Source organism: Budorcas taxicolor, chromosome 5, assembly GCF_023091745.1.
Source record: "Budorcas taxicolor isolate Tak-1 chromosome 5, Takin1.1, whole genome shotgun sequence".
Taxonomy (NCBI): domain Eukaryota; kingdom Metazoa; phylum Chordata; class Mammalia; order Artiodactyla; family Bovidae; genus Budorcas; species Budorcas taxicolor.
Window position 1 is genome coordinate 142,412,617 of NC_068914.1, and position 16,647 is coordinate 142,429,263.

Below are 16,647 nucleotides of genomic sequence, written 5' to 3' on the forward strand. Positions count from 1 at the left end.
TTTTCCATCTATTCGTTTTCAGTATCTATTTTTTCTTTTATTGTGTCCTGTAGAAAACAAATCTCTGATATTCAATGCTTTAATATTAGAATCTGAAAATTATGATCGAGTAAACATCTTTACACTTATTGTAATTAAATTCATATTAATTTTCTATCTTCTCATTTCTCTTTTTCTTTTTCTCATGCTTTCTTCTAGATTTCCCCCTCCTTTGCTCTCTACTCAGTTCAGTTCAGAAACTCAGTCGTGTCCAACTCTTTGTGACCCCATGGACTGCAGCATGCCAGGCTTCCCTGTCCGCCACCAACACCTGGAGCTTGCTCAAATTCATGTCTATCGAGTAGGTGATGCCATCCAACCATCTCATCATTCGTCATCCACTTCTCCTCCTGCCTTCCATCTTGCCCACCCAGCATCAGGGTCTTCTCCAAAGAGTCAGCTCTTTGCATCAGGTGGCCCAAGTATTGGAGTTTCAGCTTCAGCATCAGTCCTTCCACTGAATATTCAGGACTGATTTCCTTTAGGTTTGACTTGTTTGATCTCCCTGCATCCCAAGGGACACTGAAGAGTTTTCTCCAACATCCACAGTTCAGTTCAATTCACTCAGTCATGTCTAACTCTTTGCAACCCCAACACCACAGTTCAAAAGCATCAGTTCTTTGGTACTCAATTTTCTTTATGGTCCAACTCTCATATTCATACATGGCTCCTGGAAAAACCATACCTTTGGCTAGATGGACCTTTGTCTGCATGGTAATGTCTCTGCTTTTTAATGTGCTGTCTAGGTTAGTCATAGCTTTTCTTCTAAGGAGCAAGTGTCTTTTAATTTCATGGCTGCAGTCAGCAGCAGCAGCAATCACCATCTGCAGTGATTTTGGAGCCCAAGAAAATAAAGTCTCTCACTGTTTCCATTGTTTTCCCATCTATTTGCCACGAAGTGATGGGACTAGATGTCATGATCTTCATTTTTTGAATGCTGAGTTTTAAGCCAACTTTTTCACTCTCCTCTTTCACTTTCATCAATAGGCTCTTTAGTTCTTCTTCCCTTCTGCCATAAGGGTGATGTCATCTCCATATCTGAGGTTATTGATATTTCTCCCTGCAATCTTGATTCCAGCTTGTGCTTCACTACTGATAGAAAATTTTCATATACTGATTTTAAAATATCACTCTCTTTATTTCAAATAAAATAATAAATTTGGCTTGCTATGCCTACTTCTAGTCCTTCCCATGCCACATGATTTTATGGTGTGCAGTTCTAAAGTTTTACATTTATGTATTTATTTAAAATAACTTTTTATTGTAGTAAAATATAGACAATGTAACATTTTCCACTTTAACATTTTAAGTGTATAATTCTGTGTGGTATTGTTACATTTACAATATTGTACAACCATCACCACTATTTCCAAAACCTCTGTCACCCCAAACAAAACCTCTGTACCCTCTCAGCTGTAACTCTCTATTCTCCATCTCCCAACTTCCTGGAACCTCTAATCTACTTTCTGGCTTTATTAATTGATTTATTCTAGATACTTCATACAAGTAAAATCATATAAAATTTGTTCTTTTATGACTGGCTTCTCTCACTCAGCATAATGTTTTCATGTTATAGCATGTTTTGGATCTTCATTCCTTTTTGTGGCTGGCTAAAATTTCAAAGGTATTCCAAAGTACCTTTGGTATTGTGAATATTCTGCAACACATATTGGCGTACAACTATCTGTGTCTCTATTTTCAGAATATGTCTGAAAGTGGAATTACTGGGTCATGTGGTAATTCCTCGGAGAAGGCAATAGCAACCCACTCCAGTACTCTTGCCTGGAGAACCCCACGGACTGAGGAGCCTGGTAAGCTGCAATCCATGGGGTTGCTAAGAGTCGGACACGACTGAGCGACTTCACTTTCACTTTTCACTTTCAAGCATTGGAGAAGGAAATGGCAACCCACTCCAGTGTTCTTGCCTGGAGAATCCCAGGGAGAGTGGAGCCTGGTGGGCTGCTGTCTATAGGGTCGCACAGAGTCGGACACAACTGATGCAACTTAGCAGCAGCAGCATGGTAATTCCTATATGAAGCTTTCAAAATATATATATATAGTTGATTTACAGTGTTGTGTTAACTTCTGTTCAGCAGCGAAGTGACTCACTTATGTGCTGTGCTCAGTTGTTCAGTCTTTTCCGATGCTGCAACTTCATGGACTGTGTACCCAACCAAGCTCCTCATTCCATGGAATTCTCCAGGCAAGAATACTGGAGTGGGTTGCCATTTCCTCCTCCAGGGGATCTTCCTGATCCACAGATCAAACCTGTGTTTCCTGCATCTCCTATATTGGCAAGCAGTTCTTTACTACTGCGTCACCAATTATACATGTTCTTTTTTATATTGTTTTCCATTATGGTTTATCCCAGGACATTGAATATGATTCCCTGCGCTATACAGTAGGACACTGTTGTCCCTCCATTCCATGTGGAATAGTTTGCACCTAGTGACCCTAAACTCTCAGTCCATCTCTCCCTCACCCCTCTCTTCATTAGCAACATATTTAACTTCTTCAGGAACCACCAAACTGTTTTGCCTAGTGGCTGTATCATTTTACATTCTTACATGAAGGTATGAGGTTTCAAAGTTCTTCTATTCTCTGCAACATTTGTTATTTTCTAGATTTTTCATTATAAGCATCCTAATGGGTGTGAAGTGATATTCTCATTTTATCAGCATTTCTCCAATGATTAAAGCAAAGAAATTGAGGAAAACAATAGAATGGGAAAGACTAGAGATCTCTCCAAGGAAATTAGAGAGGCCAAGGGAACATTTCATGCAAAGATGATCCAGATACCAACAATGGTGATCACTCACTTAAAGCCAGACATCCAAGAATATAAAGTGAAAGGGCCTTAAGAAGCATCACTACGAACAAAGCTAGTGGAGGTGAAGAAATTCCAGCTGAGCTATTTCAAGTCCTAAAAGATGATGCTGTTAAAGTACTGCAGTCAATATGCCAGCAAATTTGGAAAACTCAGCAGTGACCACAAGACTGGAAAAGGTCAGTTTTCGTTCCAACCCCAAAGAAAAGCAATGCCAAAGAATGCTCAAACTACTGCACATTGCACTCATCTCACATGCTACCAATGTAATGTTCAAAATTCTCCAAGCCAGGCTTCAACAGTACATGAACTGAGAAATTCCGGATGTTCAAGCTGGATTTAGAAAAGGCAGAAGAACCAGAGATCAAATTGGCAACATTCATTGGATCAACAAAAAAGCAAGAGTTCCAGAAAAACATCTACTTCTGCTTCATAGACTATGCCAAAGCCTTTGACTGTGTGAATCACAACAAACTATGGAAAATTCTGAAAGAGATGGGAATACCAGACCACCTGACCTGCCTCCTGAGAAATATGTATGCAGGTCAAGAAGCAACAGTTAGAACTTGACAAGGAACAACAGACTAGTTCCTAACTGGGAAAGGAGTACATCAGGACTGTATATAGTCACCCTGCTTATTTTACTTAAATGAAGAGTACATAATGAGAAATATCAGGCTATATGAAACACAAGCTGGAATCACGATTGCCAGGAAAAATATCAATAACCTTAGATACACAGATGACACCCCCCTAATGGCAGAAAGCAAAGAACTAAAGAGCCCCTTGATGAAAGGGAAAGAGGAGAGTGAAAAAGCTGGCTTATATCTCAACATTCAAAAAGCAAAGATAATAGCATCCAGTTGCATCACTTCATGGCAAATAGATAGGGAAACAATGGAAACAGTGAGAGACTTTATTTTGGGGGGCTCCAAAATCACCACAGCTGGTGACTGCAGCCATGAAATTAAAAGATGCTTGCTCCTTTGAAGAAAAGCTATGACAAACCTAGACAGCATATTAAAAAGCAGAGACATTACTTTGCCAACAAAGGTCCATCTAGTCAAAGCTATGGTTTTCCCAGTGGTCATGCATGGATGTGAGAGTTGAACCATAAAGAAAACTGAGCACCGAAAAAGTGATGCTTTTGAACTGTGGTATTGGAGAAGAATCTTGAGAGTCCCTTGGACTGCAAGGAGATCAAACAAGTCAATTTTAAAGGAAATCAGTCCTGAGTATTCACTGGAAGGACTAATGCTGAAGCTGAAGCTCCAATACTTTGGCCATCTGATGCGAAGAACTAACTCCTAGGAAAAGACTCTGATGCTGAGAAACATCAAAGGAAGGAGGAGAAGGGTATGACAGAGGGTGAGATGGTTGGATGGCCTCACCGACTCAATGGACATGAGTTTGAACAATCTCTGGGAGTTGGTGATGGACAGGGGGGACTGGCATGCTGCAGTCAGTGGGGTCGCAAAGAGTCAGTTAAAAATGAGTGACTGAACTGACTGACTGACATTACCATATGAAAAACAGGTAGTGGGAATTTGCTATATGATGCAGGGAGCTCAGTGCAGTGCTCTGTGACAACCTAGGCGGGTGGGATGGGGTGGGAGATGGGAGGGAGGTTCAAGAGGGAGGAGACATATATACACCTATGGCTGACTCATGTTGATGTATGGCAGAAACCAAAGCAACATTGTAAAGCAATTATCCTCCAGTTAAATAATTTTAGTTTTTTTAAATAAAATTGTCTTTGGAGACTTCCCTGATGGTCTAGTGGTTAAGACACCACACTTCCAATTCATGGGGTGAGGGTTCAGTCCCTGGTCAGGGAGCTAAGATTCCATAGGCCTCTCGGTCAAAAATACAAAACATAAAACAGAAGTAATATTTTAACAAATTCGAAAAAGACTTTTTAAAAATTTAAAGAAATAAAAAATAAAATATCTATGAATGTGTGTGGACACCAAATATTTATATTTTTAGTAGTTTTTAACATAAGTCTAGCTTTCCTTCTGGTTTGAATGCAAGTACAGTCACAGAAACATTAGCAGTACTTATAGTTTTTCACCTTCAGAAACCGCAAATCATTATTGTGATAGTGATGTCATTATTAGGTCAGTAAATTACTAAGTCACATTAAAAATATAAATGCATATATTTGAATCTATCTGGATTCCTTTGAAATTCATATGTTTTTAATTTGTTTAAAAATATTACTCTGAGGAAATCATAGCCTTCACCAGACTCCCAAAGTTGTCCAGTAAAACAAAAATTGACTCCAAAGTCATTACTTACAAAACAGAAAGAGACTCACAGACTTAGAGAACCAAATTATGGCTGCTGAGCAAAGGGATGGAGGGACGGGATAGTTAGGCAATTTGGGATGGACATGCATGTGTGTGTTAGTCACTCAGTCGTGTCTGACATTCTGTGATTCCATGGACTCCAGCTCTCCAGGCTCCTCTGTCCATGGAATTCTCCAAGAGTACTGGAGTTGGTTGCCATTTCCTCCCCCAGGGAATCTTCCCGAGCAAGAGAGTGAACCTGAGTCTCCTGCATTGTGGGCAGATTTTTTACTATCTGGACCACGAGGACATGTACACACTGGTATATTTAAAATGGGTAACCAACAAGGACCTACTGTATCACACATGGAACTCTGCTCAACGTTATATGGCAGCCTGGATGGGAGGAAAGCTGGTGAGGTGGGGGCAGGGTGTGGATACATGTATATATATGGCTAGGCCCCTTTGCTGTTCACCTGAATCTATTACAACATTGTTAATCAACTATACTCCAATACAAAATAAAAAGATTTTTTTTAAAAGACTCCAAGTTCAAGCAAATAGATAAAATGGGCAGTTAGAAAAATTTATGAGAATATTTTTGCTGATGATTTGCCTCAATTTCAGTGAATATAGTGAGGAGTTTGGAATTGGGTGGAGGATAAAGTCAGCAACTATTCAAAAAATGAGTTCTTGAAATGTGAGTAGTAGGGCAACATCCTCTTCTTGCCTTATAAATGTAGAGAGCTTAATGGGCTTCCCTGGTGGCTCAGATGGTAAAGAATCTGCCTGCAATGTAGAAGAGCTGGCTTCAATCCCTGACTTGGGGAGATCCTTTGGAGAAGGGAATGACTGCCTGCTCCAATTATTCTGTTTGAATAACTTTTAAAACTTGAGTGAAATAAATAGGAACATAGATCTTAACTAATAACAAACTTTAGAAGAAAAGAAAACATAAACATACTAACTTGAATAAAGGAATAAGTGGACATTGTCAAAAAGTTACAATAAAAAAATAGCTGTAGGCTCAGATGAAAAACAAATTCTACCAAACTTTTGAAGAGGAGATAGCTTCAACTGAGCTATTCTAGATTATATAAAAGGAAAAACAAACTTAAAAAAATTTTGTGAAGCAAGTTTTATGTTGCTACAAGAAACTGTCTGAACTCTAGAAAACTAATTTAATCCTGCCTCTTCACTTTGGGTTGTGAATATCAATATAAACATCATCATAGAATACAGATATAGCCAACATTTCCCGAATATAATGGGATACCATGACTAGCAGATTTTATACCAGGAATGTAAGAATAAGCCAATATTAGGAAATCTGTCCAAATAATTGACTAGATTTATTAATCTAAAGAAAAAAATCATTTCCATAAACTTGGAAAAGATATTTCACTCGTTCTTAATTGCAACACCCAATAAAATAGGAATCCAATGATATGTAATAACATATTATTAATGGAGATTTGATAAGTTTGATCGTCCCCAAATGATGATGGAGCTAACGTTGGCAATTCTCCTGAGCATGAATTATTTTGTCCATATATTATGCTGTTAGAGCAAGAAATTTGGAGGATTCCGTCTGGCCTTTTCACCATTTAGCTCTAATTCCATACATATGAGTGGCTTCCCTGGTAGCTCAGATGGTAAAGAATCTGCCTGCAAGGCAGGAGATTCTGGTCAATCCCTGGGTCAGGAAAATCCCCTGGAGAAGGGAATGGCTTGCCTGGAGAATCCCATGGACAGAGGAGCCTAGAGAACTACAGTCCAAGGGGTCCCAAAGAGTCAGACATAACTGAGCAGCTGACACTTTTGCTTTCACCACACATATGTAGAACAATGTGGGGATTTTTCTAGTTTTCATGGATTTTATTCCAATTATACATTTCAGTTCAGTTCAGTCACTCACTCATGTCCGACTCCTTGTGACCTCATGAACTGCAGCACGCCAGGCCTCCCTGTCCATCATCAACTGCCGGAGTCTACCCAAACCCATGTCCATCGAGTCAATGGTGCCATCCAACCGTCTCATCCTCTGTCATCCCCTTCTCCTCCTGCTCTCAATCTTTCCCAGCATCAGGGTCTTTTCAAATGAGTCAGCTCTTTGCATCAGATGGCCAAAGTACTGGAGTTTCAGTTTCAACATCAGTCCTACCAATGAACACCCAGGACCGATCTCCTTTAGGATGGACTGGTTAGATCTCCTTGCAGTCCAAGGGACTCTCAAGAGTCTTCTCCAACACCACAGTTCAAAAGCATCAATTCTTCAGCACTTAGCTTTCTTTATAGTTCAACTCTTACATCCATACATGACTACTGGAAAAACCATAGCCTTGACTAGATGGACCTTTGTTGACAAAGTAATGTATCTGCTTTTTAATATGCTGTCTAAGCTGGTCATAACTTTCCTTCCAAGGAGTAAGCGACTTTTAATTCCATGGCTGCAGTAATCACTGAATAAGCCCATGAGAACTACTTTGTCCTATTATGGTTCAATACGTATCCAATGTAAGCCTCTGTTTTTTATTGATGTTTGGTGTCCTCAAGAATTAGTGTCAATTCAGGTTTAATATCCATTAACACCTCAAAGTTCTGAGTATTTTTCAGAATCATTCTAGTAAATGGCACCAAGGAAAGTCTTGAGAAGATCTGTAATGTAACCGTGTGGCAGTGCTGCAGGGCCATGAAAGGCCTCTGAATCTGTAAAATGGTTTAGGACTAGAAAACAGATAAAATTTGTGTCTTTCCCCTGTGGCAACTATAGTTGGTTTTTTTGGCCCAGCAGATGCATAATTTCTCCTGCTGTAAAGATCAAGTAGGATTTTCATTGGCTACCTCTCTTTCATTCCTGAAGATGTCACGATCAATTAGTCTGAAATTATTGCTGTTAATTGTCTGCACTTTAAATTCACAATTATTTTTTAGCTCCGAAAACTGCATTTGTAGAAAATAGACCACAGTTTTAGGGAAACTCTTCAAGTTACTAGAGATGGTAATGATGCCACATCTCTAAATTAAAGTTTAGCCATGTTTTCCAAGTAACTGATTCTTTTTGAAGTCCCTGGCCAACATAGATTGATGAATCTAAAACGCACAGAGTTTAAAATGAAAAAGATGGTGCAAATACCAGAAATCAGATCCATTCCTATTTGCATTTTAGAGCTTTTCAGTCATCACTACACATGAAAGGAATTACTGGTCTTGGTCAGTGAAGTCTTTGGGCAGTTCTAACTCAGAGCAGAACCGGCTATCTTCTCAACCTGAACACAACTTATATAGAAGGCAGATAAAAGATAACTGCAGCATGCCCTAAGTGGCAGACATATATACTGTTCTTTACTGGACAGCTGAAAGTCAGTCATCATCAGTAGATAATCTAAATTAGAATGCTCTGCTGATATACCAGGTACAATGGAGGCAATATATATGTTCTTGATTACTGGTGAGTGGATGATAGGAATTTGGGGAAATGGATTCATTGTACTGGTAAACTGCAGTGGCTGGCTCAAAAAGAGAGCTGTCTCCTTGACTGAGGTCATCCTGGTCAGCCTGGCCACCTCCAGAATCTGTTTTTTGTATGTGATATATGTGGATGGTTTTATTATGGTACTCTTTCCAGATACATACAGGCATGGTGAGATGATGAACATTTTGGATATTTTCTGGACAACTTGCAATCATTCAACTGTCTGGTTTACTTCGTGCCTCAGCGTCTTCTATTTACTCAAGATAGCCAGTATATCCCACCCAGTTTTCCTCTGGCTGAAGCTGAAGATGAACAGGGTATCCTTGGGATTCTTCCGATGTCCTTTCTCATCTCCTCAATTGTTAGTGTTTTACTGAATAATGATTCATTTTATAACGTCAGAATCAATAATGAAGCAAACATTATTTAGGAGTTCAAAGTAAGTAAAATCCCAACTGCTTTCAAATTGATTATCCTGAACCTGGGGGCTATGGTTCCCTTTATTCTTTGCCTGATCTCATTTGTCCTTTTATTTTTCTCACTTTAACACACCAACCAAATGAAACTTCATGCCACTGGGTCCAGAGACCCTAGCATAGAGGCCCACATGAGGGTCATAAAGACAATAGTCATCTTTCTGGCTCTTTTCATTATGTACTATGCAGTTTTTCTCATTGTAACATCTAGCTTTCTGATTCCTCATGGAAAATTGGAGCTGATGTTTGGTGGCCTAAGAGCTGCCATTTTCCCATTGAGCCATCCATTCATCCTGCTAATGGGAAACAGAAAGCTGAGGGAGGCTTTTCTGAAGGTGCTGGGGATTGTGAAGGGTTTCCACAAAAGAAGGAAATATTTTGTTCCCCAGAGAATCCTGATATAAGCAGAAAGAAATCAACAAAAGGGTCTCTCCATTTTCTCAATTGTTTGCATTCCATTTTTATTATGTGCCACTGGAAATCATTCATATCTACCATTATTCTAAATACTTCTTGTTTCTGTCTTGAATAATTTTGAATCTAATGTTATAATGGAGCCAGATGTGTTTATCTTCACAGGAAAAATGAATCTAAACCTCACGTTCACACTTCACACCATTGCCTAAATGCAAACATGTTCTACTTCTTTCTGCCTCTTACTGGCAAAGGCCTTGAACTCAATAATAAACTCAATAAGAAGAATTTCAAGTGCACAGGCTGTGGGGAAGAGAGTTTAAAACACATAAAATCAACCATGTAAACTAATTTTGTATCATGACTAATTTGTATCTGATTGCACTCTTTCCAAAACTAAAATCCATTTTCACAAGAAGACTTGACTTGTGAGAAATTTATAATCTATAGTGATGAAAATGAAGTTTCATTTACACATTTTGACTTTTATTAAATGGGTGTTTATGTTTGCTTTTTTGTGCCTCCCTATTTGAAATTCAGCTTGACCCATCCAAATTGCAGAACTTAATAGCAAGAAGCCTATTGCAAATTGATGAAATATAATCTCTTAATTTGCATGAGATCAATTTCAGCAAGACATTTCAGTTATCACTCAGTCAGGGGTGATAATTATAATTTACCCAGGCTACAAATCTGGTCATGCTGTTTGCAACAATCAGATGGCTTATTCTTCACAAATGTAGAGGCAATTCTGTTTCAGAGGAGAGCTTGGAACTTTCGGAGGATATCAAAGTCAAAATAATGGCAAAGGGAAAAAAATCATTCTACGATTTGAAGAATGTATTTGTCATGCTCTGCTGGTCATCTTGCAGTAATATTTGAGTTTAGGGTGCTCTCTCTCGACATGTTCAGTATAGAAGACCACATCTTTCTGACCGTAACGACTGCAGAATTCATCATAGGAATGTTCGTGAATGGATACATTGGACTAGTAATATATATTGATTGGATTAAGAAGAAAAAGATCTCCACAACTGACTACATCCTCTCCAATTTAGCTCACTCCAGAATTTGTTTGCTTTGTGTAATGACACTCAACGGCACCACACTGGCACTCTACCCAGGTGTTTATGAAAATGAGAAAATGAAGGTAGTTCTTAATATCTTCTGGACATTCAGCAACTGCTTACGTATGCAGTTTGCCACCTGCCTCAGTGTCCTCTGTCTCTTCAAGATAGCCAATTTCTTCCACCGACTTTTTCTCTGGCTGAAGTGGAGACTCAAGAGGGTGTTTCACTGGAGCCTGCTGGGGTCCCTGGCCATTTCCATGTTGATCAGCCTAATACAAGCAACATTAACAAATTCTGATTACGAATTTCTCAAAATTGAAAACATAAAAGAAACGTCACCGAATTGTTCCATGTGAGTAAAATTCAATACTTCAATCCACTGACACTGTTTAACTTGTCAGCAATTATTCCATTTACTGTGTCATTGATCTCATTTTTCTTTTTAATTACATCCCTATGGAGACACAGCAAACAAGTGAAATCCAGTGTAACAGGCGCCACAGACTCCAGCACAGAGGCCCACGTGGATGCCATGAAAACCGTGACCTCATTTCTTTTCTTCCTTTTTGTATACTACCTGGCCTCTCTTTTGGCAACATTTAGCTACTTTATGAAAGAAAGCAAGTTAGCTATGATGTCTAGAGAGATTATAGCAATTCTTTATCCCTTAGGTCACTCACTGTTTTTAATTGTTGGAAATAACAAGCTGAGGCTGGCAGCTGTCGGGATGCTGAGATGTGGGAAAACAGTCTGCATGATGTAAAATCTTGGTTTTATAAAAGGACTTTAATAGCAAACCTTATTTTCTAATAAAAAACTCACTTTTCTATCATAGGTCCATTTTCATTGTTTTCCAGCTTTTCTGTTTATTTTGGGTACACAGCTTTGAGGAGTAGTGAGACCCATTAGCACACTAATGGATATATCTTTTGTGTCTTTTTACACCACAGACATTCTCATCTTCACACTCCCTTTCCTAAAAGAATTTCAGAGCGCACACTTCTGATTTTGTCTCTTCACTGCCAGTATTGGGCTTGTAATACCTACTTAAATTCCCTTAAGATTTTATTTTGGCCCCTACTAAAGTGCACCTGGGCTTCCCTGGTGGCTCAGATGGTAAAGAAACCGCTTGCAATGCAAGAAACTGGAGTTCTATCCTTGGGTTGGGAAGATTCCCTGGAGAAAGAAATGGCAACCCACTTCAGTATTCTTGCCTGGAATATCTCATGGAAAGTGTATCTAAAACCCCAGTGGTTTCTCTCTCTCTCTTTTTCCCCCCTCTATCATACAGTTTCATTGCTGGTCCTTAACTGTTCTCCCTTCATGGCTCTGCTGAGTCCGTCCAGTTTGACATATGAACTAGGAACTCAGATCTCTTCTGTCCTAACTAGTTTAGTTTCCCAATTACACACTTTTCTCCTCCCGAGTGATACTTCTGGTGGTCTCCCACTTAATATTTCCTGGTGACCTTACTCAGGCATCTTCTATTCATTTCCTTGAAATTAAATTTTCTCACAAACAACTTGCTTAACAGGCAGCACTGGGCTAGGAATAGAACCCATTCAATCATCTCCCTTTAAGGGGCGTTCCTAAGTACTCTTTGTAACTTGGGTAGAAGGATGATCTCGGGTAGAAGTAAGACCTGCAGGTATTTTCTTTTTCCCATTCAGGACTTTAGCAAAGAAATGAACTGGGAAGAAACTGTCATGCACTGTGGTATGCAGAATTTCTTTTTCTTTTTTAATTAAGTAAGGGTATGTAACATGAAATGTATTGTTTTACAAATTTTTGTGTATGAGACAGTATTGTTGATTAGATGCTCAATGTTTTATACCAGATCTCTATTTTTCTATCTTCCATATGTATTATTTCCTCTATTTATGCACACTTATGTATCTTTCATAATGGAACTCTGTACTCCTTTTAAAAAATATCTATTTATGTATTCCTCAGATCTTAGTCATGGCGCACAGAGTGCAGGCTGTCTAGTTGTGGCGTGCAGCTTTAGTTGCAGCGCGTGGGATCTTAGTTCCCTGACCAGGGATCAAACCCATGTCCCCGGCAGTGGAAGGTAGATTCTTAAACTTGGACCACTTGAGAGTTCCCTGAAACTCTGCACTTGTTTAATAGGAGCAATTCATTTCTTCCTTCCCTCAGGACCTGACAACCACTGTTTTACCCTTAGCTACAGGACTTAGATTATTTTCAATACCTCATCTAAGTGGAATCATATAGGATCTGTCTTTCTGTAACTAACATTTCATTTGGCATAACACCTTCCAGGTTTACCCAAGTTTTTGCATACTGGAAGATTTCTTTCTTCTTTAAGACCAAATAATATCCCACCATATGTCTATGCTATGTTTTCTTTATCCATTTATCTGTCCATGAGCGGGTAGGTTGTTTTTATATTTTAGCTCTTGTGAATAATGCTGCAGTAAGCCTAAGAGTACAAATTATCTCTTTAAGATCCTGCTTTTTTCTAGATCCTGATTTCCCGTTCTCTCGTATATACACCCAAAAATGAGGCTGCTGGATCAAATAACAGTTGTATTTTGAGTTTTGAGGAACTTTTATACTATTTTTCCCTTTTAGCTGCATCATACCTTCCATGCTATAACAACGCTAGTAAAACATAAAAACTACATTCGTCTAAACTTTATGTGGGTAAATGCATCATTTTATTTACTGTGAGTAGGTTATTTACCAGAACACTGTAGAGAGGAAAATGATGTGCCTGAGTCAGGGATTATTTCCAAGATCAGAGGAGGGCAGTCACCTTTGAACTTTGCTATTGAGAAAGCAGTTTGTCCAAAGTCAGGGACACATGCAAGAATAAATGTCTAGACTTTGAGGAAGGATTACAAAAGACATGCATTTCTCTGGAAGGTACTGAGATTCCCAGAATTATTCCATAGAAACACAATGATGTAAAGTGTTTGTAACTCTGACTTAGAGAAGCTATTTCAAAACAGGAGTTAGGCTGTAAAAATGAGGTTAATTTCATCTTAGGTCCCCTGTCTAACAATCTAGAAGGGTTAAGGACCTAAATGTGTGTTCATGCTAAGTCACTTCAGCCATGTCCAACTCTCTGTGACCCTATGGACTGCAGCCCACCAGGCTCCTTCTCTCCATGGAATTCTCCAGGCAAGAACATTGGAGTGGGTTGCCATGCCCTCCTCCAGGGGATCTTCCCAACCCAGGGACTGAACCCATGTCTCTTAAGTCTCCTGCATTGGCAGGTGGATTCTTTACCACTAGTGTCACCTGGGAAGCCCAAGGGCCTAATTATTCAGATGCAGTTTGGTACAGCAGGGGGTAAAGAGTAGAATGAAGCCCAAGATTTTACTCTTTTCCTTCTTGTATATATAACTGCTCTTGAGAACACTTTAAATGAAAAAGAAAACCCTAATGGTAATCAATACTCTTCTTCACCATGGCTCCCTCTCCTTCTTACATACAGCATAACAGATGTACATTAAATAACCTTTAAATGTCACATGTCTAGTAGTGCCTTCTTTTAAGAGACCTTGTGCTATATAATTGTTCACCTGAACAACCAAGACAAATGAGGTACTTTTTTAGAATCGAATAGACTCTATTTAGTGTTAACCTTTTAAATTTCCTGAAAATATGTAGCTCTCAGTGTTGACTCAAACTTTGGATGTTTAGTAGTAATCAAAACCATATTTTGCCAAATTTAAGACTCTTCTTCAAATTTCAGTTATTGTGCATTTTCTAATTGCAAAAAAACAAAAAACAATCCCTGAGGTTTAGATAAAATACAAGACACCTAGTTAAATTAGAATTTCAGTACTTCCCAGAAGTACTAACCGCATGTAATTTGGGACATACACTAAAAACTCTTTCATTGTTTATCTGAAATTCAATTTAACTGGATGTACTGTAAGTTTGGTTTTTCCTGGTGGTTCCAATGGTAAAGAATTTGCCCACAGTATGGGAGACCTGGGTTTGATTCCTGGGTCAGGAAGATTCCCTCGAGAAGGGAATAGCTTCCCACTCCAATATTCTTGCCTGGAGAATCCCATGGACAGAGGAGCCTGGAGGACTATAGTCTGTAGTGTCGCAAAAAATCAGACATGACTGAGAGACTAACACTTTCACTTTTTTCACTATAAGTTTATTTGGTAAATCTGGCAGCCCTATTAAAATTACTAGTGTGCATTACAAATTAATGAATCTAAATTTGCAAAACATAGCCTGAGAAAGTGCCAGACCATGAAAGTGAATCAGCCTAATTTGCATCCTAGCAAGCTATAGCTCAGCCTAAATGAAGCACATGTGGAAAAGTAAAATCTGCAAAGAAAGTAACTGGACATAGATAGAGATAGGGTCCAGGGACCGACAACTGCATTACTTGTTCAAGACTAGCTAGGATTTAAGGAAGACAGCAACAGTTTTCATTTGTCATTTCAGTCTCCATCTCAAGACAGACTACAATAAAAGGGATAAAGAAAATTACAGCAAAATCCAAGAAGTAGATGTAGATACTGCATCTGTCCAACTAGAAGTGAACCGGATATTTCTGCATTTTACGATGTCAAGTGAAGTGCAGGGTGTCTTAATGCTCATAGCAGCTGGGGAATTTTCACTGGGGATCTTAGGGAATGCATTCATTGGACTGGTAAACTGTGTGGACTGGATCAAGCACAAGAAGATTGCCTCCATTGACTTAATCCTCACAAGCCTGGCCATCTCCAGAATTTCTCTCTTATGTATAATACTATTGGATTGTAATATATTGGTCCTGTACCCAGATGTCTATACTGGTGGTGAACAAATGAGAATCATTGACTACTTCTGGACATTAACCAACCATTTAAGTGTCTGGTTTGCCACCTGCCTCAGCATTTTCTATTTCCTCAAGATAGCAAATTTCTTCCATCCATTTTTCCTCTGGATGAAGTGGAGACTTGACAGTGCAATTCCTAGGATCCTGCTGGGGTGTTTGGTCTTCTCGGTGTTCATTAGCCTTCCTGTCATTAACAATTTGGATGATGATTTCAGGCATTGTGTCAAGATGAAGTGGAAAACAAATATAAGTTGGAGATGCAGAGTACATAAAGCTCAGCACGCTTCCATCAAGATACGTCTCAATCTGTTGACACTATTTCCCTTTTCCGTGTCTCTGATTTCATTTCTCCTCCTGATCCTCTCCCTGTTCAGACACACCAGACGAATGCAGCTCCGTGCCCCGGGGAGCAGAGATCCCAGCACGGAAGCTCACGTGAGAGCCATGAAGGCTGTCATCTCCTTCCTCCTCCTTTTCATTGCCTACTACTTGGCCTATCTTGTGGCCACGTCCAGCTACTTTATGCCAGAGACTGAATTAGCTGTGATTGTTGGTGAGTTGATAGCTTTAATCTGTCCATCAAGCCATTCACTCTTCCTAATTCTAGAGAACAAAAAATTAAGACAAGCATCTCTAAGGGTGCTATGGAAGGTAAAATATATCCTACGAAGACGGAATCGCTAATAAAGTAAACAGATCTGAAGATAAGCAATCACTTTTTAGGACAAAGAAGACAAGATGTCCCTTAATTATCTTTAGTTCTTGCATTAATGATGGTTTCATACCTCCAATTACTCTTTAAAAGTACTTAGTATGCTTGTAATTGGAACTTAGGAAATCTCAGATAGAACTTATTTTGCATCTTTCTCTCCACCTCTCTTTCTCTCCATCTCTCTCTCACTGTTTCCTTTCTTTCTGTTTCCTCTCTCTACCATTCTCCAGGGCTTTTATAAACATGTTTCAGAACATGGAGCAATTAATATCTTAACAATAACTGCCAGAGGAAAAAGTATCTTCATAGTTGATTCTAAATCATTTCTCCAGATACGAAATTGTTTGTCCATTTCAGGACAATTGTAACAGCATCTTGCTGCTATTTGTATCTCTGGTGATGCTAGCTGGATTCTTCCAGATAATCAAACTAAGCTCAACTTTTGGAAAAGACTCAATAAGGTGACAGGTTTTTATCAAATGCTGTGTAATTCTGAATGTAGCAGAAATTAGTACTGATTAGAATCACCA

The 16,647-nt window shown here is 39.0% G+C and overlaps 3 protein-coding genes across 3 annotated transcripts; all 3 read left to right on the forward strand.

The window, feature by feature from the left end:
* Positions 1 to 8,348: 8,348 nt before the first annotated feature.
* On the forward strand, positions 8,349 to 9,512 carry TAS2R9 (taste 2 receptor member 9). Its single transcript, XM_052640618.1, is given in 3 exon segments — positions 8,349 to 8,370; positions 8,552 to 8,947; positions 8,950 to 9,512. Coding segments are annotated over 3 exon segments (981 nt in total).
* Positions 9,513 to 10,426: 914 nt separating this feature from the next.
* Positions 10,427 to 11,355, forward strand: TAS2R8 (taste 2 receptor member 8). Its single transcript, XM_052641130.1, is given in 2 exon segments — positions 10,427 to 10,907; positions 10,910 to 11,355. Coding segments are annotated over 2 exon segments (927 nt in total).
* A 3,795-nt stretch (positions 11,356 to 15,150) lies between these two features.
* TAS2R7 (taste 2 receptor member 7) lies at positions 15,151 to 16,089 on the forward strand. The gene has a single exon (XM_052640619.1). It carries the CDS (start codon positions 15,151 to 15,153, stop codon positions 16,087 to 16,089), a length of 939 nt encoding a protein of 312 aa, XP_052496579.1.
* Positions 16,090 to 16,647: the final 558 nt, after the last annotated feature.